The sequence below is a fragment of the Symphodus melops genome, assembly GCF_947650265.1.
Source record: "Symphodus melops genome assembly, chromosome: 14".
NCBI lineage: Eukaryota > Metazoa > Chordata > Actinopteri > Labriformes > Labridae > Symphodus > Symphodus melops.
In genome coordinates, this window is record NC_136704.1 from 25,530,497 (window position 1) to 25,555,496 (window position 25,000).

Genomic DNA, 25,000 nt, shown 5'->3' on the forward strand with positions numbered 1-25,000 from the left:
GACGAGGATTTACTTACTTAACTAACTAAAGATTATCTCACTGATCTAGCTGACTTGGAGGATGAGCTAGCTGACTTGGAGGATGAACTAGCTGACTTGGAGGATGAACTAGCTGACTTGGAGGATGAGCTAGCTGACTTGGAGGATGAACTAGCTGACTTGGAGGATGAACTAGCTGACTTGGAGGATGAACTAGCTGACTTGGAGGACGAACTTGCTGACTTGGAGGACGAACTAGCTGACTTGGAGGATGAACTAGCTGACTTGGAGGATGAACTTGCTGACTTGGAGGATGAACTAGCTGACTTGGAGGATGAGCTAGCTGACTTGGAGGATGAACTAGCTGACTTGGAGGATGAGCTAGCTGACTTGGAGGATGAGCTAGCTGACTTGGAGGATGAACTAGCTGACTTGGAGGATGAGCTAGCTGACTTGGAGGATGAACTAGCTGACTTGGAGGACGAACTAGCTGACTTGGAGGACGAACTAGCTGACTTGGAGGATGAACTAGCTGACTTGGAGGATGAACTAGCTGACTTGGAGGATGAACTTGCTGACTTGGAGGATGAACTAGCTGACTTGGAGGATGAACTTGCTGACTTGGAGGATGAACTAGCTGACTTGGAGGATGAACTAGCTGACTTGGAGGATGAACTTGCTGACTTGGAGGATGAACTAGCTGACTTGGAGGATGAACTAGCTGACTTGGAGGATGAACTTGCTGACTTGGAGGATGAACTTGCTGACTTGGAGGATGAACTAGCTGACTTGGAGGATGAACGAGCTGACTTGGAGGATGAACTAGCTGACTTGGAGGATGAACGAGCTGACTTGGAGGATGAACTAGCTGACTTGGAGGATGAACGAGCTGACTTGGAGGATGAACTAGCTGACTTGGAGGATGAACGAGCTGACTTGGAGGATGAACTAGCTGACTTGGAGGATGAACGAGCTGACTTGGAGGAGTCAGTTCTTAAAAGACAGAATCTTCCAGTGGAGGAACGAGTCGACGTTTCATCAACGGTTAATGTTTGAATGTTTAATCCGACGGTTTGGAGTCCAATCAATCAATCAATCTTTATTTATATAGTCCAGTGTTTGAACATGATGAATAAACTGTGGCATGATCTGACACTGTGAGTCAGAAACATGCAGACTCTGGATTCTCTGTAGAGTCCATGATCACACAGCAAATATTTAATTTCAAACAAACTGATGTTTGATGATCTGACAATAATCCAGCATCTGTCACTTTACGAAGAGCTGACATATAGAGGAGAGTTTCATCTGCATAAAGATGAACATCACAGCTCAGGAGTGGACGAGAACATGAAGTTTATATCGGTTAAGAATAATAGAGGACTAAGAGGAACATCTGGAATATTTGGAGAACGTCCATGTTGTCCTAATGATTATTTTTGAGTCAATACTAGGATCAAGTAATACAGTACATTATGTCTGTTGGATTTTTATGAGGAAGTTATTTAATGGACGTTATGAACCTCCCCCAATAGGCTTCAACAAATCTCGACTAGTTCAAAGACTCCAGATGTTCATCGACACTGATGGAGTCTTTGATCTTGACAGTCACGCTTAATATATGAACTAATAACACCCTAAATGTGGTAATGTTTGAGCCATAACTTCCATCAGCATGTGATGAAACTAGAGCCTGAGGTTTAAACTCAAAGAGAGGGAAAGTCTCCTTCACTACGTCTTCCACCCAAACTGAACCAGCATCAACCCAGCTCTACAATGTCCGGCTGATGAAAACATCCAGTCAGCTGAAGGTTTAAGACTTTGTCTGCTGTGTTTGACATTTGACAAATCAGAAAATGAAAATAAAGCACAACAAGCTTTGTGTTGGATCTTTGTGTACTCAGGACATCTGTGTCGTCTCCGGTTTAGTCACATCCTCGGACTCTTTCGTACTGCTTTGGCCCAAAGGGGATTTTCTTTTCTTTTTTTCACTTAAAGGCAGGGTAGGTAATTTCCTCCAGACTTGTTAAGTTTTTGGTTGAAATTGTCTTTATGTCCTGTTTTATGTTCTCTGAAAAAAGAACAAACAAAATCCGTCTTCTGCAGCAGCTGTAAGTCTGTCTACTCCATGTACGCATGAGCCCACACTTAAAGCACTTCTGGACCAATGGCACTTGTGAATGTAAATAAGGGGCGGGGCTTTAATCAATCAATCTTTATTTATATAGCGTCAATTCATAACAGGCGTTATCTCAAGACACTTTACAAAAGCAGGTAAAGGACCTTACTGTTTGTCTGTTAACATTAACCAAAGGGCAGGTAACAAGACCATGCTCATTGTTATGTTTACATAAAGCAGGTAAAGGACCTTACTGATGGATATATTACAAGAGCCCAGCTTAATCCGTCATAGCGTGGCAAGAAACAACTTCCTTTTAACAGGCAGAAATCTTCAGCAGACCCGGATCATGACGGAACATCCATCTGATAAACTGTGCTGGGCTTGAAAATGGGACAAGATGCAGAAAGAAGAATAGGATGGGATAGGGTGGGGGGTCAATGGAGAGAAGCCAATACAGGAGTCATGTGGTCCCTTTTCCTAGTTCTAGTCAGAACACGAGCTGCAGCGTTTTGGACGAGTTGGAGGGTCTTTAGAGATTTACCATAGCACCCTGCTAAAATAGAATTACAGTAATCCAACCTGGAGGTAACAAATGCATGAACTAATTTTTCAGCATCATTTTGTGACAGGATCTGTCTGATCTTAGAGATATTACCAAGGTGAAAATAAGCTGTCCTTGAAATGTGTTTAATGTAGGAATCAAAGGACATATCCTGATCAAACAGAACTCCTAGGTTCCTAACAGTGGTACTAGAGGCTACGCTAATACTACTAAGGGCCGTCATATCATCAGAGAAAGTCTCTCTAAGGTTCTTAGGTCCAATCACTAGAACTTCAGTCTTGTCTGAGTTGAGCAGTAAGAAGTTTCTGGTCATCCAGGTCCTGATGTCCTTGAGGCTTCTAGTTTACGAAGCTGGTTGGTGTCTTCTGGCTTCATTGATATGTAGAGCTGAGTATCGTCTGCATAGCAATGAAAGTTCATGGAGTGTTTTCTCATAATACTACCTAGAGGAAGCATCTATAATGTGAATAAAATCGGACCAAGCACTGATCCGTACAGAGATCGTACAGAGGGGAGGGGTTGAATATGATAAACGGAGAGGATCCTACTTTCAAAATCATGCTAGTTTTTTGAAAATTACCCACCCTGCCTTTAAATGTTTTTTTTTTAACTTTTGTTGGTACATACAAAAAATATTGAGCATGCTTCTGATTTGTTTTGACATTAAGTTGTACAATTAGAGCAAGACAAGAAAGAAAGCAAATAAACAGGAATACAATGGCCATGGTTACAGGAGTCCATTATTCAGAGAATATACAAAACTCAGGGTGCGTTCAGATCGTCCCTCCTGTCCACTTTCACTCGCATGTGTTCTTTAACCCAGGAAGCAGTGAGGTGGCGGCCATGATAAGAGCTGTTTGAATTCTCTAACAGTGAAGGAAAGGAGGCTCAATGCTTCCTTTATAACCTCCTTAAGGAAACACTGGAGCATCCTTTACTAAAGGAGATAAGAAAGTGCCGACCCACAATTCATTGCAGCCGCAACTTTTAAAGCGACTCGCTCATCCGACCCGTATCGGAGCGTTCAGGAAAACTAAGGATCTGTGAGAGGAGACATGTGGAGACAATCTGCATATTGATTTGATTTATTATTATTTACAGGCTTTGTGTTTATTTCATTTCTGTTTATTGTGTGAAGAAGGTGAACTTTGCTTTTATCACAAACATCACAAACATGATTCTTGTATCATGTTTGTGGAGATGATTTGATGTTATTTATAAAACCTTGTTTATAAAAAAAGAAAAAGTAAAGAGACGCAGATCATAAAGGTGAGCAATAATTTACCTGAACTTTAAACGATCTTAAATCCAGAGTTAAACTGTGAACATGTTATAAAACCATCACAGTGAAGTTATAAAACCATCACAGTGAAGTTATAAAACCATCACAGTGATGTTATAAAACCATCACAGTGAAGTTATAAAACCATCACAGTGAAGTTATAAAACCATCACAGTGATGTTATAAAACCATCACAGTGAAGTTATAAAACCATCACAGTGAAGTTATAAAACCATCACAGTGATGTTATAAAACCATCACAGTGATGTTATAAAACCATCACAGTGATGTTATAAAACCATCACAGTGAAGTTATAAAACCATCACAGTGATGTTATAAAACCATCACAGTGATGTTATAAAACCATCACAGTGATGTTATAAAACCATCACAGTGATGTTATAAAACCATCACAGTGATGTTATAAAACCATCACAGTGAAGTTATAAAACCATCACAGTGATGTTATAAAACCATCACAGTGATGTTATAAAACCATCACAGTGAAGTTATAAAACCATCACAGTGAAGTTATAAAACCATCACAGTGAAGTTATAAAACCATCACAGTGAAGTTTCCTGGTATCTAATAAAACCTTTTATTGTTATTTTATTTCAACTGTAAGAAGGCTCCAACATTTTTACATGAGCTTTTTGTAAACTTCATTTTCTGTAAACTGTAGTTCAGACTGTAGGCAGACTCACGTCACTGACCTCCGCCGCCGTCACGTTATTATGACATCACCGAGTGAACGTGAGGTCGCCTTTCCTTAACTCCTTTATGAAGTCTAACACCTTTCACTAAGTCCTTTATGAAGTCTAACACCTTTCACTAAGTCCTTTATGAAGTCTAACACCTTTCACTAAGTCCTTTATGAAGTCTCCTAACACCTTTCACTAAGTCCTTTATGAAGTCTAACACCTTTCCTTAATGTTACGTTTTCACAGGGTTAAGGTAAAGTGGATAGTGAAAGTGGATGGAAGGAGGGACAATCTGAATGCACCCACAGTGTTGAAGTGTTAATCAGCATTTCACATTATGCCATTTATTTCATCCATCTGTGATCAAATCCGACCTCCTGTCTGAGACGGTAGGTCATATCTTCCTCTTATTTCTAACCAATGGTGTACAGATGGGGGGTCAGTTCTGTACCAGTTTATAGTTCTTGCCTTCTTTGTGCTTTTCAATATCATCATGTTGAAGTGTCTATCACTATCAACCACACATTGTTTGACATGGTAATGTATATCTCGGTTGGGGGTGGAGTCCATGGGGAGGGGAGGGGATTTTTTTTTATTATCAGAATACCACCATGACATCACAAAAAGAGTAAATAGGAAACAGAGCATTTTCTGTGTGGTAAGACATCTGCGTGCCACACACAAAGGACTGGATGGATTAATTTCACATTTTGTGGGTCAGTAAACACTCAGGTTACCCAAATATGTGTTCAGAAACACTGTAGAAGTGGATTCATCAGCATATGTCTCTTTTAAGTTGCTTCAAAAAAACAGCTGAGAGTCTGGTAAACACGTCTTTTATTTTCACATTTTTACTTCAAATCTTTACAGGACACAAACAGTTAAAACTGTTATTCTAGTGTTGTTCATCCATTCCAGTTTTCTATCTGTAATGCTAACCCTTCAAACAGTTTATTATACTCAACAGCTACTGTTAGCAGTTAGCTTAAATACAGATGTAATTAGACCTGACAGCAAGCTAATGCAAAGCAAAGACTGAGCAACCATAAATCAGCCAATGGCATCAATAGGCTACACATGTATTAATATTAATACACATGTATCAGTATTAATACACATGTATTAATATTAATACACCAGTATTAGTATTATTATACATGTATCAGTATTAATACACATGTATTAGTATTATTACACATGTATTAGTATTATTACACATGTATTAGTATTATTACACGTCTAATAATACTGATACATGTGTATTGATACTGTTACATGTGTATTAATACTGACACATGTATCAGTATTATTACACATGTATCAGTATTATTACACATGTATTAGTATTAATACACATGTATCAGTATTATTACACATGTATCAGTATTAATACACATGCATCAGTATTAATACACATGTATTAGTATTAATACACATGTATCAGTATTAATACACATGTATTAGTATTAATACACATGTATCAGTATTAATACACATGTATCAGTATTAATACACATGTATTAGTATTAATACACATGTATCAGTATTATTACACATGTATTAGTATTAATACACATGTATCAGTATTAATACACATGTATCAGTATTATTACACATGTATCAGTATTGTTACACATGTATCAGTATTATTACACATGTATCAGTATTGTTACACATGTATCAGTATTATTACACATGTATTAGTATTAATACACATGTATCAGTATAATTACACATGTATCAGTATTATTACACATGTATCAGTATTGTTACACATGTATCAGTATTGTTACACATGTATCAGTATTATTACACATGTATCAGTATTATTACACATGTATCAGTATTATTACACATGTATCAGTATTAATACACATGTATTAGTATTATTACACATGTATCAGTATTAATACACATGTATTAGTATTAATACACATGTATCAGTATTGTTGCACATGTATTAGTATTATTACACATGTATCAGTATTATTACACATGTATTAGTATTAATACACATGTATCAGTATTGTTACACATGTATCAGTATTGTTGCACATGTATCAGTATTATTACACATGTATCAGTATTAATACACATGTATTAGTATTATCACACATGTATCAGTATTATTACACATGTATCAGTATTAATACACATGTATTAGTATTATTACACATGTATCAGTATTATTACACATGTATCAGTATTAATACACATGTATTAGTATTAATACACATGTATCAGTATTGTTACACATGTATCAGTATTGTTGCACATGTATCAGTATTATTACACATGTATTAGTATTAATACACATGTATCAGTATTGTTACACATGTATCAGTATTGTTGCACATGTATCAGTATTATTACACATGTATCAGTATTATTACACATGTATCAGTATTATTACACATGTATCAGTATTGTTACACATGTATCAGTATTGTTGCACATGTATCAGTATTATTACACATGTATCAGTATTATTACACATGTATTAGTATTAATACACATGTATCAGCAGTCCGGGGACTGCAGGTGGAAATTAGTAAATCGCTATAATCTGGTATGAAGCGTCTTCTCTCTGAGAGAATGTTATTTTTGTACATGGTCCCTGACAACTAAACTAATAGACTAAACTAAACTACTTACACATGTATACATATTTAAACAGTTTAAGAATGATCACTTTGATAAACATTCTTATCAAACAGTTTCACAGCTAACTCTTAAAAACAGAGACTTGTTTTGTAAACATCAAAAAAATGTTAAATAATTTAAATCAGGGACGAAAACTGAGATTATTTGGTTTACCTGTAAAAACTTGTTCATCTCAACTCCTATGAGTGGCAGCAGCAACGTCCAATCACATGGCTAGAGATTGGTATTGGTTGAGCTGCTTTACACGTCACTGATTGGTTGAACACAGGAACTTTTCCGGGACTGTTCCAGGATTTCAAGGACTTTGACAGAGAGTCATTCAGAGATCCAGGTTTTCCAGGATTTTAAACACAATATTATTTCCATTAGCGTTGACTGCCATGAAATAACATCCGCACAGACTGGGATCATCACAAGGTAAGCTCTGCCTACCTGGTGTTCCTATTGGTCACCAAGAATACAGGTAATGTTCTCTTTTTCCTGTTACCTGAAACTTTGAAAATAAGAGCCTGAAAGTGCTTTTTTATCCATGGATAATGATAATCATTCATGGATCAGAGGAACGTTCTCTGTTTAAAGAATGTCTGACAGATGATGTCACTGCAGGTACAAACTGATTGGTTGATGAGGTCATCGCCGGGTCCATTTGATCAGTGTCTCAGGTGATCGATACAGAAAGATCAATTTGGCGTAAAGCTCCTCCTCCAACTCCAGTTCACCTGTCTCTCTAACCTGCACAGAAAACAGTCAATCAAATCTCTTGTTTTCCTTTCAGTATTTTTGTGGGTGGAGCTTCAGGTTTGTTATTGTTATTAAAGTTTGAATGTGTACCAGGAAGATATCGGTGCAAAGCTTAAGGATACGGTCGACACACGGCAGCTCCTCGAACATGATGGAGTGACTGATCCCGCTGAAGAACTCTCGGACAAACTTGCCGATCACCAACACCACCGAGGCGTACAATCCCATGATGCTTCAGGCCCGAAAAACAGGAAGAAGACGAAGATGAAGACGAAGAAGAAGATGATGATAATGATCTGTGGCATTCTGATACCAACATTGACTTTTTTCTTATCAAACGATGCTGCTACTAATACTTTAACAGTTACTACAGTACTTTAAAGGAATAATACCTGGAGGTCATGGAGTCGTGGGTTTTACTGTGGTGAATAATAATAATGTTTACCCGTATCCAGCCAGGAAGCCCAGACTCGGAGGACTGACTTTATCACTGAACACAAACAGCTGAAGCCCCGCCTCCCTCCTGTCACTCAGTGAGACCCCGCCTTTAACAGGTATCAGACTAGGAGATGGTTGGTCAACGATCCACCACTCCTGGACCTCTTGGCTGTGATTGGTCGAGCGTTCCAAGGCTAGAAGGATGTCCATGTATTGGTCGTCTGATTGGAGGAGAAATGTTTGATGACATCACAGTTGCTTTGAAAATTGTCCTGTTTCCTTTTTGTTTTTATGTCAATGCTTAACTGTTTTGTCATATGAAAGGTTATAAATGGTTTCAGTGGAGACGTTTTTTCAAGACTTCTCTGAGTAAAGTGTAAATCAGTCAGTTTTTAATTTTCAGTTTCAAATAAATCAAAGTGTTCCTGTGAAGCACAGATCCTGGAGGTGTCCAGGGGTAACTTCATTTGTACAGTAGCTCTTTAAATACAGCTGTTGTATATTTAGTGCCCGAGCACCGACCTCGGAGCGAGGACCATGTGTGTAAATGGTTCAGTGGATGGCTGGACAGCGCCCTCAAACGTCACATAGGGTACTGCGTTTAACATTGCACGAAAAGTGAGGACATTTGAGTTTGGTAGTGTTAGAATAATAGGCCTTTTTTAACTTCTACTCAAGTGTTGTTGAATAAATCAGATAAGTACAGAGGAATGGTTAGATATCCACTGTATGAATGATTTTTGCTTACGTTTATATTATACCAGTTATTTTATCATGTTTTAATCTAATTGTCTGACTTTTTAGTTAGAGATTAAAGGTATTTTGTGAAGAGGGCTTGAGGGATATGTGTTTGATGTGGCCCTTAACAGTTAATCACTCATCTATTCTAACAGGTTTAGTTTAAAGTCTGAACAGTTAACTGCAGTGCGCGCGCTCCCATGTGTTGAGGCTACAGTCCTCACGCGGGCGGCAAAGGAGCTTCAGTAGTGTGTGGACCATACACAGCCACAACAGCCTGGCTCCTCCTCCTCATGCTGGTCACACACTGTTGTGGGATGACATCCCTTTCTTCAACCAACATTTGCTGTAAGTCAGCCAATGTGGTTGTGTTGGTCACTCTGGTATGAACAGCATATCAAAGCTTAAACGGTTAAACTTTTTAGTCGTTATTTGCTGCTCTGTGTGCCCTTGAATTGCCCCCCGGGACAAATAAAGTTTTTTGAATTGAATTGAATTGAAGCTGATCCCACAAGTGTTCAATAGGACTGAGGTCAGGCCATCCCATCTTTTCACTCCCAAACAAACCGCGCTCTGTGGGGTCCAGCGTGGTCAGACTGTGGAGATATGGCAGTGCCACTGGTTGACAATGAAGGAGATGCCATCCCACACCATCACACTGCCTCCACCAAAAGCTGACATTTTATTGGTGCAGCAACCAGCATAGCATTCTCTGCAGCTTCTCCACACTTTGACCCTATGATCCAACTGCTTGCAGTTTGAGTTCATTGAGCACTTTTGACTCATATTCATGTTGAACAGCAATCTGCTGAAACTGTGTTGAGAGTGGGAGAGAGACAGAATGAAACAAACAAACAACAATTACCTGTATACAGCTGTTGGATGGGTTTAGCATTGGAGTCGCTGGGAGCTCGGATAAAACATGGAAACACTTCATGCATGACCCTGAAAACAAAATAACAAACAAAGCTTGAGTTGAAATGTGAAACACGATCACACATTAAGTCTTTAACAGACCTCAGGCTTTGGGAGACATATTTGTAGTCTTTAATAGGGATGTAAAGATTAATCGCGAGGCAGTTAAAAATCGATTAGAAGTTGCCACGGTTCACATCGCAGTAACAGCGTCTGAAATCAACACCAGCCAAGCGCTGTTTGATGAGTTCATTTCAGAGAGCTATCTGACCCAGAGCGGGTAACTGTTTCACCATAAAGTCATAAAACCTGGGCTATAAGTGCATTTTAATGTAGCTGCAGCTATCAGCTCCTCTCTCTGCACACTGAGTCTGACCCACCAATGCACACACACATACAGACAGACAGACAGACAGACAGACAGACAGACAGACAGACACACACACACACACACACACACACACACACACACACACACACACACACACACACACACACACACACACACACACACACACACACACACACACACACACACACACACACACACACACACACACACACACACACACACACACACACACGGCACACCCCTTTTCACTTTTAGTCTATCAACACACAGCTGATCCGTGATCCATACGACACAGTCGGGAACATGTGATCTGGTCAAACGGTCGGCTTTCTCAGTTCACTCTCTCCGTGTCTGCAGCTAAGACAGCGATAGCAACGTCCAGCTAAGACAGCGATAGCAACGTCCAGCTAAGACAGCGATAGCAACGTCCAGCTAAGACAGCGATAGCAACGTCCAGCTAAGATAGCGATAGCAACGTCCAGCTAAGACAGCGATAGCAACGTCCAGCTAAGACAGCGATAGCAGCGTCCTCTCACAGTCTCTGTCGTCTCGGTCTGTGAGCGCGCTGAATGCACGTGAAGTGTATTTTACATGCGACACAATGTAATATTAACAATTATGTTTATTGCAAGTGTGCTGCTGTAGCATGTGAACTATTGGTAAAACAACTAGTGTTCTTAAGGTTAGAGCTTGGTTTAACATCAAAGACAATGAAGGGGTTTATTAGGGGTCATTCCTTAAAGACTGTGAAAGATAACGTTGATCTGAATTGTTGATCAAAGGCCAAGTAATGTTCTGATGTTGCTTTGACCAATGCTGTATAAATACTAGTGTCTTTCTTTGTTTGAGAGGGATCATAATTGGCTGGTGTCTCTCCCAGGTATGATGGCTAACCTATTATTAGACTATTAGTATTATGGCTAATTAAATGTCGAATGATATCAGAGCTAAATCAAGAGAGAACTTGTTTAGTGGAATAATAATGTATTATTCTCTGATGGATTTTAGTTTTTAGTCTGTGTGTGTGTGTGTGTGTGTGTGTGTGTGGGGGGGGGGCAGAGAGCAGAGGGTTCTGGGAACTACCTATTTAATAAATAAAGGCAAGCAAATATATATTTAAAATTTTCTGATCTGATAAAATTTTTGAATCTTAAATCTGTAATAGATAAAACAGAACATAATGCTTTCACAATTAAACAGTAAGAGATGTGTAGGTGACCAAAACATTTTTTATTTCAGCAAACATGTTTGGCCTGTATTTTTTATCTACCTGCCACCTTGACCAGTGAATCATAAAGTTAATTTGGGACCCTGTCAGTAATATGGTGAGCGTCAGCAGCTGTAGAGGCGGTTGGTTGAAACAAGCTGGCGTAACCATGGTAGCTGCAAAGACTACAAGCAGGTTTGTAGTCCCGTTCACCCAAACTAGTTTAAATAGATTACGAGGTGCAAAGGTGTTTTCATTAGAAATTAAAAGCATCTTTTTGTAGTCGTAATTTTTTTTCAGTCTCATTTTGTACAAAAAAATTGTTAAAGAATCGTATCGTGAACCCAGAATCGTGAATCGAATCGTACGTGAGTTGAGTGAATCGTTACGTCCCTAGCCATAAAACTATTTTTAAAACTTATTTTTCTAAACTTAATAAAGTCTAATGCTAACTACGCCCACTCTATCAATCAGCACTTTACTCACACAGGCAGTGTCCTGCTTCCATTCAGCAACTGGATTAGTTCAAGGCGCGTCTGATCATCCAGGTAGGTCACATGTTTACCTGATGCAAGCTCCGCCTTTGCCCCCAGACTCAAGTTCCTGTCAAGAAAAAAAGAAGAGTTGAAGAGTTGCTCTAATTTTGCCGTTACAACAGAAAGCACTTTAAAACAGACTGTGACCACCAGAAGTCTGGATAAGAATCCACTGATGATGTCTGATCCATGAGATGAACTGACCTCTGAACAGTCCAGGACAGGGTCAGGGGGAAGTGGTCCAGGTGCAGCACTTGGCTCAGGTACTGCCTGCTGGGCGGACTGATGGTCCACAGAGAGTTACTGCTGCCCTGCAGCTCTGCCACTGTCACGTCCTCAGGACCGTACGCCTCCAGGAACTGCAAAGCACTCTGGGAAAGACAGGTCACAGATTAGCTGCAATAAAACTACAACCACAGTTAATGTGTGTGTGTGGTTCTTACAGGTGTGTGTGTGTGTGTGTGTGTGTGTGTGTGTGTGTGTGTGTGTGTGTGTGTGTGGTTCTTACAGGTGTGTGTGTGTGTGTGTGTGTGTGTGTGGTTCTTTCAGGTGTGTGTGTGTGGTTCTTACAGGTGTGTGTGTGTGTGTGTGTGTGTGTGTGTGTGTGTGGTTCTTTCAGGTGTGTGTGTGTGGTTCTTACAGGGGTGTGTGGGGGGTTCTTTCAGGGGTGTATGTGTGGTTCTTTCAGGTGTGTGTGTGGTTCTTACAGGGGTGTGTGGGGGGTTCTTTCAGGGGTGTATGTGTGGTTCTTTCAGGTGTGTGTGTGGTTCTTACAGGGGTGTGTGGGGGGTTCTTTCAGGGGTGTATGTGTGGTTCTTTCAGGTGTGTGTGTGGTTCTTACAGGGGTGTGTGGGGGGTTCTTTCAGGGGTGTATGTGTGGTTCTTTCAGGTGTGTGTGTGGTTCTTACAGGGGTGTGTGGGGGGTTCTTTCAGGGGTGTATGTGTGGTTCTTTCAGGTGTATGTGTGGTTCTTTCAGGTGTATGTGTGGTTCTTACAGGGGTGTGTGGGGGGTTCGTACAGGTGTGTGTGTGTGTGTGGGGTTCTTACAGGTGTGTGTGTGTGGTTCTTACAGGTGTGTATGTGGGGTTCTTACAGGGGTGTGTGGGGGGTTCTTACAGGTGTGTGTGTGTGTGGGGGGGTTCTTACAGGTGTGTGTGTGTGGTTCTTACAGGTGTGTATGTGGGGTTCTTACAGGGGTGTGTGGGGGGTTCTTACAGGGGTGTGTGTGTGGTTCTTTCAGGTGTGTGTGTGGGGTTCTTACAGGGGTGTGTGTGTGGTTCTTTCAGGTGTGTGTGTGGGGTTCTTACAGGGGTGTGTGTGTGGTTCTTTCAGGTGTGTGTGTGGGGTTCTTACAGGGGTGTGTGTGTGGTTCTTTCAGGTGTGTGTGTGGGGTTCTTACAGGGGTGTGTGTGTGGTTCTTACAGGGGTGTGTGTGTGGTTCTTACAGGGGTGTGTGTGTGGTTCTTACAGGGGTGTGTGTGTGGTTCTTACAGGGGTGTGTGTGTGGTTCTTTCAGGTGTGTGTGTGTGGTTCTTACAGGTGTGTGTGTGGGGTTCTTACAGGGGTGTGTGTGTGGTTCTTTCAGGTGTGTGTGTGTGGTTCTTACAGGTGTGTAGCTGTAGGAGGCGATGAAGGAGCTGAAGTCCTCCTCAGTGAGATCTCGGAGCTGATTCTGTTGCGCGCTCATCGTGAAGATCGGCTGTGGACAACAAGAGCTGCTCAGCTGTAGAACTGCTACAATAAACTACATCTGCTAAGGCAGGTGAGTCAGTGCAGGTGAGTTTACCTGGAAGCCTCCAAGTGTGATGGTTAGAGAGACATCGAGCGGTCGGTTGACGACTCCGGCCACAGATTTGACAAGCGACATGAAGAGCAGCGGGAACCAGACGATACAGATGAGCAGCAAAACGATGAGCCCGCCCATCCCGTACTTCACCACCCGCTTCTTCTTCTGCCCGCGGGGCTGAGGGTACCTCTGCACACACACGCACACGCACACACATTTTACTGAGGGTACCTCTGCACACACACGCACACGCACACACATTTTACTGAGGGTACCTCTGCACACACACGCACACACACACACATTTTACTGAGGGTACCTCTGCACACACACGCACACACACACATTTTACTGAGGGTACCTCTGCACACACACACACACACACACACATTTTACTGAGGGTACCTCTGCACACACACACACGCACACACACACATTTTACTGAGGGTACCTCTGCACACACACGCACACACATTTTACTGAGGGTACCTCTGCACACACACGCACACACATTTTACTGAGGGTACCTCTGCACACACACGCACACACATTTACACGCACACACATTTTACTGAGGGTACCTCTGCACACACACGCACACACATTTACACGCACACACATTTTACTGAGGGTACCTCTGCACACACACGCACGCAGGCACACGCACACACATTTTACTGAGGGTATTTCTGCACACACACACACACACACACACACACACACACACACACACACACACATTTATACACACATACTTTCTCGGACTCCCTCCAGCACTTTAAGACGAAGCAGTGAGCGTACACGTCTTCCACACAGATCCAGGAGGACAGAGACAAGGTGGTGTCGGTCCAGACCCAGTCCATCACCGCCCTCAGCTCGGTGAGGAAGGGAACCAGACGGAACCTGGAAAACACACACACAGACACACACACACATAAACACAGGCGCAGCGCACCCCTAAACCTTAACCAAATTATGACAGTTTTTTCAGTCCCTGCCTTTAATGCCAGCTACCCGCTGGACTGACCTGAAGGTGTTCTGAACCTCTTCCCTGGTCTTAAAGCCAGCTACCCGCTGGACTGACCTGAAGGTGTTCTGAACCTCTTCCCTGGTCTTAAAGCCAGCTACCCGCTGGACTGACCTGAAGGTGTTCTGAACCTCTTCCCTGGTCTTAAAGCCAGCTACCTGCTGGACTGACCTGAAGGTGTTCTGAACCTCTTCCCTGGTCTTAAAGCCAGCTACCTGCTGGACTGACCTGAAGGTGTTCTGAACCTCTTCCCTGGTCTTAAAGCCAGCTACCTGCTGGACTGACCTGAAGGTGTTCTGAACCTCTTCCCTGGTCTTAAAGCCAGCTACCCGCTGGACAGACCTGAAGGTGTTCTGAACCTCTTCCCTGGTCTTAAAGCCAGCTACCTGCTGGACTGACCTGAAGGTGTTCTGAACCTCTTCCCTGGTCTTAAAGCCAGCTACCTGCTGGACTGACCTGAAGGTGTTCTGAACCTCTTCCCTGGTCTTAAAGCCAGCTACCTGCTGGACTGACCTGAAGGTGTTCTGAACCTCTTCCCTGGTCTTAAAGCCAGCTACCCGCTGGACAGACCTGAAGGTGTTCTGAACCTCTTCCCTGGTCTTACAGCCAGCTACCTGCTGGACTGACCTGAAGGTGTTCTGAACCTCTTCCCTGGTCTTACAGCCAGCTACCTGCTGGACTGACCTGAATGTGTTCCGAACCTTAAATCCTTTCTCTTTCTTCTTGGCTCATTTGATCTGTTTATGTGCTTTATTTACTTTGAGTTTAAGGCATTATCATTTAAATGAAGAGGCGTGGCCAGGAGGTTCTTTAGGTCGCTGCTTTGGAGAACTCATTAACCTTTAATGTGAACAACAGGTGTAATGCTGTCAGCCAATGGGAGATCAGAAGAGCAGATTCAGTGACTTCTATGAAAGCACGTTTGTTGTGATGTCACCTCTTTATTCTTTCCTTTATTCACAGGAGGTTTTTATTTCACCAGCTTTCTTTGGTTCTTCTTTGTTCACTCTGCTGTCGTCCTCACTTCCTGTCATGCGTTTCAAAATGGGATTTGTCATAATGCTAAGCTAGGCTAACAGTCTCACCCCTGGAACAGGAACAGGTTCAGGTAGTTGTAGCTCTTTGTCAGGAAGTTTCCAAGAACTCGTGTGGGGTAACCTGATCGAATCTGATAGGCTGACAGACCGAAGTACACGCACTTTACGAAGTACCAGAGCTGAGCCACCAGGTTCTGACTGAAACGCCTGGAGAGAGAGACAGGTGAGAGAAAGGAAGGAAGGTTAGAGAGACAGGCAGGTAAAGGTTTGACTGACAGGTAAAGGTGAGACAGACGGGTAAAGGTGAGAGAGACGGGTAAAGGTGAGACAGACGGGTAAAGGTGAGACAGACAGGTAAAGGTGAGACAGACAGGTAAAGGTGTGTTACCTCTCAGTGACCGTCGGCAGGATGAAAAACATCCAGAAGTGAATCCCAAAAACCAAAATCACCTGAAAGACCAACTTCCCCAAAACTGTCTTCCTTAAATATAGAGCCCTGTCTATCACCATGGTACCTGCACACAGACAGACAGACAGACAGAGAGACAGACAGAGAGTGAGACAGACAGACAGACAGACAGACAGACAGACAGACAGACAGACAGACAGACAGAGAGACAGAGAGACAGACAGACAGAGAGTGAGACAGACAGACAGACAGACAGACAGACAGACAGACAGAGAGTGAGACAGACAGACAGACAGACAGACAGACAGACAGACAGACAGACAGACAGACAGACAGACAGACAGACAGACAGAGAGTGAGACAGACAGACAGACAGACAGACAGACAGACAGACAGACAGACAGACAGACAGACAGAGAGTGAGACAGACAGACAGACAGAGAGTGAGACAGAGAGTGAGACAGAGAGTGAGACAGAGAGTGAGACAGACAGACAGACAGAGAGTGAGACAGAGAGTGAGACAGACAGACAGACAGAGAGTGAGACAGAGAGTGAGTGAGACAGACAGAGAGTGAGACAGACAGAGAGTGAGACAGACAGACAGTGAGACAGAGAGTGAGACAGACAGACAGAGAGACAGACATAGAGTGAGACAGACAGATAAAGAGTGAGACAGAGAGTGAGACAGACAGATAAAGAGTGAGACAGATAGTGAGACAGACAGATAAAGAGTGAGACAGAGAGTGAGACAGAGAGTGAGACAGACAGACAGCCAGACAGCCAGACAGACAGCCAGACAGACAGACAGACAGACAGACAGACAGACAGACAGACAGACAGACAGACAGGTAAACTTACCAAACTGGATCAGAACCATCACCAGGAAAGCTTCAGGGACCTGGTCCTCTGAGAGGGAGGAAGTGATGTCAGCTGCTGCAGAGTGTTTCTGGGAAATGGAGGGAAATAGAGTGAAACAGAGCAAGTTTAACAGAATGTGAGGAACAGCCAATGATATCAAGTTTACCCCGAAGGCCCAGAAGCCAAAGACGATGATGATGAAGTCAATGGTGTCAGCGAGGAACATGAGGACGTAGACATCAGTGACAGCACTGTATTCTGGTTGGACGAGAGCTCGAAAGAACTTAAGAACAGGACAATAGAGAGAGACACACCTGACAGAGAGAGAGAGCACATTATCAATAAAAAGCAATGTTAATATGGCAAATCGGCGGTTAATAACATCAACCAGTAAAGGTCTCCTATTCTGTTCTTTTTCATAAATCTATTTTATGTGTCGACTAAAGTATGTTTGCGATCTCTAATGTTTGAATAAAGTCTTCATGTCGCTCCATGCAGCCTCTCTCACGCTCAGAATCCCTCACACATGCCAAATCTGATCTGATTGGTTGGCCAATCTGCTCTCTAGTAATTGGTCAATCGTTTGGCTTTGTTCTCGGCCCTTTTACCATATCGGAAATGCTACTGTCAGTCCGAGGGGAGCTTGTGCTTACTATAACGAGCCAATGGGCTTGGATCAGTGACATCATGGATTTGTAATGTCTCAAACCGATTTTCAATGAGGGGAGGCTAGGGACCAAGTGTTACATGCGGCTATAGCTAATGCTAACAGGAGGAGATAGGAGAGGGCGCGTTTCTGTGGACTTTAAATTTTTCCACATAGATGTTCCTAAACGTGAAGAAAACCCTCGAGGGAATATACAACCAGAAGAAGAAGAATATGGGAGCTTTAGAGACAGGTCTTTGACTGAGACACTTTACATAAAGCAGGTAAAGGACCTTACTTATGGCTATATTACAAGATCCCAGCTTAATCCATCATAGCGTGGCAAGAAAAAAACTTCCCTTTGATGGTGTTCAGTGTCACATGTTGTTGTTGTGAATGATGTTTCATTTGGGATTGAGGTTGGGCTCAGTTGTTACCTTACCTGCTAACACAGGTGTTTGTGGATCTCATAAAAAGCTGTCTGAGTTTCTCCAGCATCAGATGGACACAGCTGAGCTGCTTAGCTCTGGAGCTAACACTGCCTAGAAACACACAAAGAAGAAAAACTCATTCATCAGTCTTTCCTCTGTCTGTTGCTGCACCACCTTGAATTTCCCTCGGGATCAATAAAGTATCTATCTATCTATCTATCTATCTATCTATCTATCTATCTATCTATCTATCTATCTATCTATCTATCTATCTATCTATCTATCTACCACCTCCAGCTCCCACTGATGGAAGTCAAAGTGTTCACATATTACTCCTATTTAGCAACTTGAATTTTATCTAATGAGAGAACAACTAGATCAAGGCTTATTATTATCACACAGGTAGATGCACACAGGTAGATGCACATATGTAGATACACACAGGTAGATGCACATATGTTGATGCACACAGGTAGATGCACACAGGCAGACACATACAGGTAGATGCACACAAGAGATAATTTTCACCATTGTCACCAGAGGGGCTCCGTACATATCAAATGCATGAGGTTAAAAAACAAGAACTCCTCTAACTTAAGAAATGCAAATTTACTGCAGTTCCTCCAGTGTCCACTAGAGTCTGTCTCCTGCAGTGAGTCAGTCTCCATAGAGTTCTATGTTAAAATGTCCAACTTTACAGCTGCAGTTCATCCAGTGTCCACTAGAGTCTGTCTCCTGCAGTGAGTCAGTCTCCATAGAGCTCTATGTTAAAATGTCCAACTTTACAGCTGCAGTTCCTCCAGTGTCCACTAGAGTCTGTCTCCTGCAGTGAGTCAGTCTCCATAGAGCTCTATGTTAAAATGTCCAACTTTACAGCTGCAGTTCCTCCAGTGTCCACTAGAGTCTGTCTCCTGCAGTGAGTCAGCCTCCATAGAGCTCTATGTTAAAATGTCCAACTTTACAGCTGCAGTTCTTCCAGTGTCCACTAGAGTCTGTCTCCTGCAGTGAGTCAGTCTCCATAGAGCTCTATGTTAAAATGTCCAACTTTACAGCTGCAGTTCCTCCAGTGTCCACTAGAGTCTGTCTCCTGCAGTGAGTCAGCCTCCATAGAGCTCTATGTTAAAATGTCCAACTTTACAGCTGCAGTTCTTCCAGTGTCCACTAGAGTCTGTCTCCTGCAGTGAGTCAGTCCCCATAGAGCTTTATTCTAATTAAAGCTAAACATGTTTACAGTTTGGTACAAAAACCGTTTGGGTCTCCAGAGCTCATTTCTTTCTTCAACTTTATGGGCTGAATGTTTATACAACTCACCATTTTACATCATATTTGTTTTTGTTCATTTGTTTGTTTATAATGGATCCTCACTAGCTTCCACATAGCGAGAAGCTATTCTTCCTGAGGTCCGCAGCCTTTCATCGTGACAGTTCCTTTCACACTATGCACAATACTCAAATCCCGATGACAATAACTCTATATTAATGCTTACGCTGATGTAGAATTAGGGGGCGTGGCCTCTTTGTAAGACACATGGGTGTGTTTTTGGGTAGGTGAGGGCTGTTTCAAAGATTGGTCTACATCCATGTTTTATAAAGACAGCGGTGTGAGTTTGTGGTGTTTTTCTAAATGTATGATGAGTTAAGTTGTTCTCAATACCTACCTGCAGGAGAGTGTAGCTGGGAAGAGCGAGACCGTGTCCTTCCTCTGACTCGTTGTTGCAGCGTGTGAGCGGGGTCAAAGGAGGTTGCACTGTGGCCTGAGGTGGCTTGGTTGTCATGGTAATGGAGAGAGTCTGGCTCTGTAGAAACAGTCTGGTCCCAAAGGCCATGGCGCTGTGGGCGTGGAGGAGAATGGGAATGGAGTCATCGCTTATAGTTGAGGATGTTTTGATAAAACACGAAGCAAGTCACTTTTAAAGTATTCACAGTATTTGAAAGTTGTAAGGGGTTAAGCCAAATGTCCCTAATGCTGAATCTATAAAACAGATGATAGAAGAGGGCAGAACCCAATTGGGGGTCCGACAGAGAACACCGAGACTTAGTGTAAACTGTAGAACAGACAAGTTTAATGATCTCTGTGCATCTGTTAAATACAGTTCACAACACGTCACACATTCCTTCCAGCTTTAGATACAACTATACACATCACATCACCTTTACTCTTTGAATGTCAAACATCTATTTAGATCTCTCATTACACTGCTAGCTGAGTCTATACATTTTGTTCCAGAGACATTCCATAATATAAACGTTTCTCCAAGTATGATCAGAGCTACTCAGAATAGATTGTAGCCTGTTGATATCAAGATCATTTCTTCACAGTGTACCCAAACTCAAAAGTATACTTCTTTTACAATAAACTGAGCATGTCCGAGCGTGTACCTTGAGGAGGGCGCGATGATAGAAGAGTGCGAGCAGCTGCAGCAGGTCGTACAGGACGTAGCCCTCCTTTTTCTCCACACCCAGGATATTTGGTGGGTGGAAGGGTTTGGAGCGGTCCAGTTCCAGTTTCTGATTGAATGGAAAGAAACCGAACTGGAAAAAGTACTTGATGACGATGGTAGCCTAAGGACAAATAGACAACAGGAAGTCAATCTGCTGACTGATCGAGAGTGAATGTGGTTACTGCAGTGGAGTGGTGGGCACCTCGGTGTAGATGATGGCAGTCATCCAGAAAGTCTTACTGGGCCGAGGGACGGACAGCGTGGCCCAGAGGAACACAAGTACAGGAAGTACGAGTGTCAGGCAGCTGGCAGACACCATGTGGTTCAGGACAATGACGAGGTAACACACCATTTCTGACCTGAGGGAGGGACCGTCTCAGTATCTCAGCAGCTAGCACACACACCTGTTCTTTGATGAGTCAGCTTACCTGGCGGCCAAGATATTGTAAAGGGCGTAGGCCAGCTGGAGCAGCTGGTGTTGGTTTCCATAGAAACGGTCTGACACCTCCAGATCGTCAGCGTGGAATGTCCTGAAAAAGAGAGTGAAGTGTGAACATCAGCAAGATGAAGGTGGTCATTCCCCTGGACTCCCCTGGGACTTACCTGTTCCTCAGCAGCTCACTGGCCGTCAGTTCCTGAGTATGAGAGGCAGAGTCAGACAGGAAGTCACACCTCTCCCCTCTCCTCCTCCCAAACTCCTCCTCCTGCATCTCCAGACTGATAGCAAGGCTGTAAGATGGGGGGAGGACAAGAGAGGAGGGGGAGGTTGGGGAGGAGATGGGGGGGCTACCGATGACGGTTTGAGTCTGCTGAGCGTCAACAGACAGTGGCTGGCCTGAATCTTCAGCGCTGTACAAACAGACAGAGACAATCACTGATACCATATTTCTGAATGAATGCTAAGCTAATGCTAAGCTTATCTTCAACTGACTGAACACCAATCAAAGTGGTAATCTTTAAATGCTAACATGCTAACACCTTTAGCTGTAGGTGAGGGTTCTTCATGGACACCAACCTGTATGTCCGACTCATCGGCTCTCCTTCTGACGAGGACCATGAAGATCTGACTCTCTCCATCCTGCACAGTTTGGGTCGCCATCGGTTAGACACAAGGCATTCTGGGTAACCTTCACCTTGAAGAGGTGGGTTGCCTTCTGAACTCTCTAACCTCTCAACCCTAACTCTTGGCAATTGGTCCTCTGTCGTTTGGCTCTGTGGGTCATTTCCCCCTGATAGTGGTTCAGGTTCAGGTCTGGTTTTAACTTGACTGTCACTGTCTGACTCTAGTTCTGGTTTTGGACTTCTTCCTGATGCTGACTGAAATGCAGGTGCCGAATCATCTCCTGGATTTATTTCTTTGTCTGTATCAGGACTCACGCCCGCCCCCTCCTCCTCTCCTTCCTCCTCTGCCTCTCTTCCTGCTGAGGTTTCCCCTGCAGCCTCATGGGTAATGGAGTCCAGACCAGACTCTGTGGAGGTGTGTATCATCTGTTCTTGGTAGTACAGGTAGATGGCATCTCGGCTGGGAATGAGACCCTGAACAAACAAATCAACCATCACAACACAGGAAACAGCTCCTACACCTCTGTTGTAGTTTATGATATCCATCTCCATCCTGGTTGTATTTCAATCATTTCTGACCTGCTTAGCCTGCTGCATTAGCATGCAGCGCTCGATGCGGAGAACAGCTGAGATATCAACGTGTTCCTGACAGAGACCACTGAGCCAGGTTGTCAGAGAGTCCAGCAGAGCCGACAGCAGAACCCAACAGAACCTCAGCGTGTTGGAGAACCGACGCAGCACAGTGTCTGAAACACACGGTGTGTAAACATTTCCCATGGACCCTCGGTACAGTCATGGCAACATGGCCTGAACAACAACGGCTTCAGAGAGACTTTTGTTTAAGATGTATTTTTTTGTGCCTGTATTGGAGCAATAGGACAGTGAACAGAGATAGAAACACGGCCTCCACACATGGGGATAGGTGCACGAACCACTGCACCACCAGCGCCCCCAGAGAGACTCTTAATATGGATGTTTTTATCCATCACACTTACGAACAATGGAGATCTTTCTAACAGAGTTCATTCGCAGTTGCTATTTGAGATCAATCAACAGGCTGAGAGTGCGTGTTCTGATGGAACAAAAAATGCATCCTCCTACCTTGTTCCTCCTCTTCCTCCTCTTGCTCCTCCTTCTGATCTTCCTCCTGGTTCTCCTCTGTGACTTCTATAAGTCCAGTGGCTGCATAGGGGAGAAGTCATTGTTAGCTTGTCCAGCTTAAAGCTGTATGCAAATGACTCTATTCTCTTAACAACCCTTAAAGGAAACCACTAAGTCTGGACTCTCGTTGTGTCTTCCTGTAGTCACACAGAAACGTCTCAATGTCGAGGAGATCTTTGTCCTGATGTTTTCCAGAGATCTGATGTGAATGAAGGGGGAGCGAAGGGTGATGGGCAAAGTATCATGTGATACTATACAGGGCACCAATGGAGGAAAAGGCCCTTCAATAAAGCTGTGTTTTAGCTTGGACCTGTTTCTCTTTATGACAGAACTATCAGAGTATATGTAAAATTAGAATATTAATGAAGATGATTCAGACGTCATCCCACCCGCCTCCATCTTGCTCACCCTTTCGGGGCTCTGTCTTCCTGCTCCTTGGTTCAGAGGAACTCTGCTTCCACAGTTTCGTTTGGTTAATGCGGGCTCTCATGGCTGTTCTGGAGTCTGTAATCCAGGCGTGATAGACAAACTGGCAAAGAGACAAAGATAACTTCACATGGCATTTCACATGGACAGACTTGCATCCTGTTTGTGCACAGGTCTGTCTGAAGCTGCCACAACCACATCAACCACAATCTACACATCTGTCAGACCACCACAATCTACACATCTGTCAGACCACCACAATCTACACATCTGTCAGACCACCACAATCTACACATCTGTCAGACCACCACAATCTACACATCTGTCAGACCACCACATCAACCACAATCTCTTTTCAGTTAGGGTTAGGGGTTAGGGTTAGGGGTTAGGGTTAGGGGTTAGGGGTTAGGGTTAGCGTTAGGGGTTAGGGTTAGGGGTTAGGGGTTAGGGTTAGGGTTAGGGGTTAGGGTTAGGGGTTAGGGGTTAGGGTTAGGGTTAGGGTTAGGGTTAGGGGTTAGGGGTTAGGGTTAGGGGTTAGGGGTTAGGGTTAGGGGTTAGGGTTGGGGTTAGGGGTTAGGGGTTAGGGTTAGGGGTTAGGGGTTAGGGTATGAATAAGTCAATGAATAGGGTTAGGGTTAGGGTTAGGGGTTAGGGGTTAGGGTATGAATAAGTCAATGAATAGGGTTAGGGTTAGGGGTTAGGGGTTAGGGGTATGAATAAGTCAATGAATAGGGTTAGGGTTAGGGTAGGGTTAGGGTTAGGGGTTAGGGGTTAGGGTTAGGGTTAGGGTTAGGGTTAGGTCTGGGTAAAAGCGCAGCGTCCTCTGGGGGACGCTACGGGGGGCACGGGCTCTCAGGGGGACCAACGGTTTTAATAAGTAATTAAAAATTTGCAATTAAAACCCTCCTTAAAAACCAAAAGGTTTTCATTAAGACCCTCTTAAGACACTCTAAAATTTGGTTTTAATTAAAAAGGTAACCGGACCACCGCGCAGGAGAGGTCGGCGGAGCTCTGTAGCTGGCTAAAACCTACCCCGTCCCAGGGCCTCTGATAAAAACACCAAGGAGCTGAATGACTTTCATTGTACTAGAAATTAAGAAAGAGAAAATTAAAAGCTAAATAAATAAAAAATAAAATCAATTATTTAAAACAGATAAAATAAAGATCCTATTTATAAGTGCCCTGAACTGAATTAAAAGGCCTGGCGAAAGTTAAGTATAAATGTATCTACAAAATAAAAGAATAAGTGTTAAAATTGATAAAGGGTTAGTTAATAAATGTAAAAAAGTGCATAAATAAAATAAGTGCTTAAATTCACATTAAAACCACACTCATAAAAATACATGGGTTAGTAAAATTGTAGAAACATATATACATCTTTATTTACACTGGTTAAAACATCTTAATGCAGTTCATAAAATAATAGGATCTTTGTTGATTAAGTTAAAGGAGGATAAGAAAGTAAACAAGTATAAGA

The 25,000-nt window shown here is 42.9% G+C and overlaps 1 protein-coding gene across 1 annotated transcript in view; it reads right to left on the reverse strand.

The window, feature by feature from the left end:
• Positions 1-7,121: 7,121 nt before the first annotated feature.
• Positions 7,122-25,000, reverse strand: part of LOC306834906 (piezo-type mechanosensitive ion channel component 2-like) — a 52,574-nt gene continuing 34,695 nt past the window's right edge. Inside the window, exons 33-55 of the mRNA XM_079361193.1 lie at positions 23,506-23,626; positions 23,038-23,118; positions 22,516-22,682; positions 21,890-22,410; positions 21,478-21,723; positions 21,303-21,404; positions 21,077-21,233; positions 20,813-20,995; positions 20,092-20,263; positions 18,446-18,545; positions 17,524-17,671; positions 17,358-17,445; positions 16,479-16,605; positions 16,139-16,297; positions 14,782-14,929; positions 14,027-14,215; positions 13,847-13,939; positions 12,444-12,610; positions 12,190-12,306; positions 10,095-10,174; positions 8,499-8,712; positions 8,144-8,285; positions 7,122-8,044 (exon numbers count right to left, since the gene is read on the reverse strand). Of these exons, the coding sequence (XP_079217319.1) occupies positions 7,943-8,044; positions 8,144-8,285; positions 8,499-8,712; positions 10,095-10,174; positions 12,190-12,306; positions 12,444-12,610; positions 13,847-13,939; positions 14,027-14,215; positions 14,782-14,929; positions 16,139-16,297; positions 16,479-16,605; positions 17,358-17,445; positions 17,524-17,671; positions 18,446-18,545; positions 20,092-20,263; positions 20,813-20,995; positions 21,077-21,233; positions 21,303-21,404; positions 21,478-21,723; positions 21,890-22,410; positions 22,516-22,682; positions 23,038-23,118; positions 23,506-23,626 (3,624 nt within the window). The 3' untranslated portion in view covers positions 7,122-7,942. The remainder of the gene's footprint in view (positions 8,045-8,143; positions 8,286-8,498; positions 8,713-10,094; positions 10,175-12,189; positions 12,307-12,443; positions 12,611-13,846; positions 13,940-14,026; positions 14,216-14,781; positions 14,930-16,138; positions 16,298-16,478; positions 16,606-17,357; positions 17,446-17,523; positions 17,672-18,445; positions 18,546-20,091; positions 20,264-20,812; positions 20,996-21,076; positions 21,234-21,302; positions 21,405-21,477; positions 21,724-21,889; positions 22,411-22,515; positions 22,683-23,037; positions 23,119-23,505; positions 23,627-25,000) is intronic.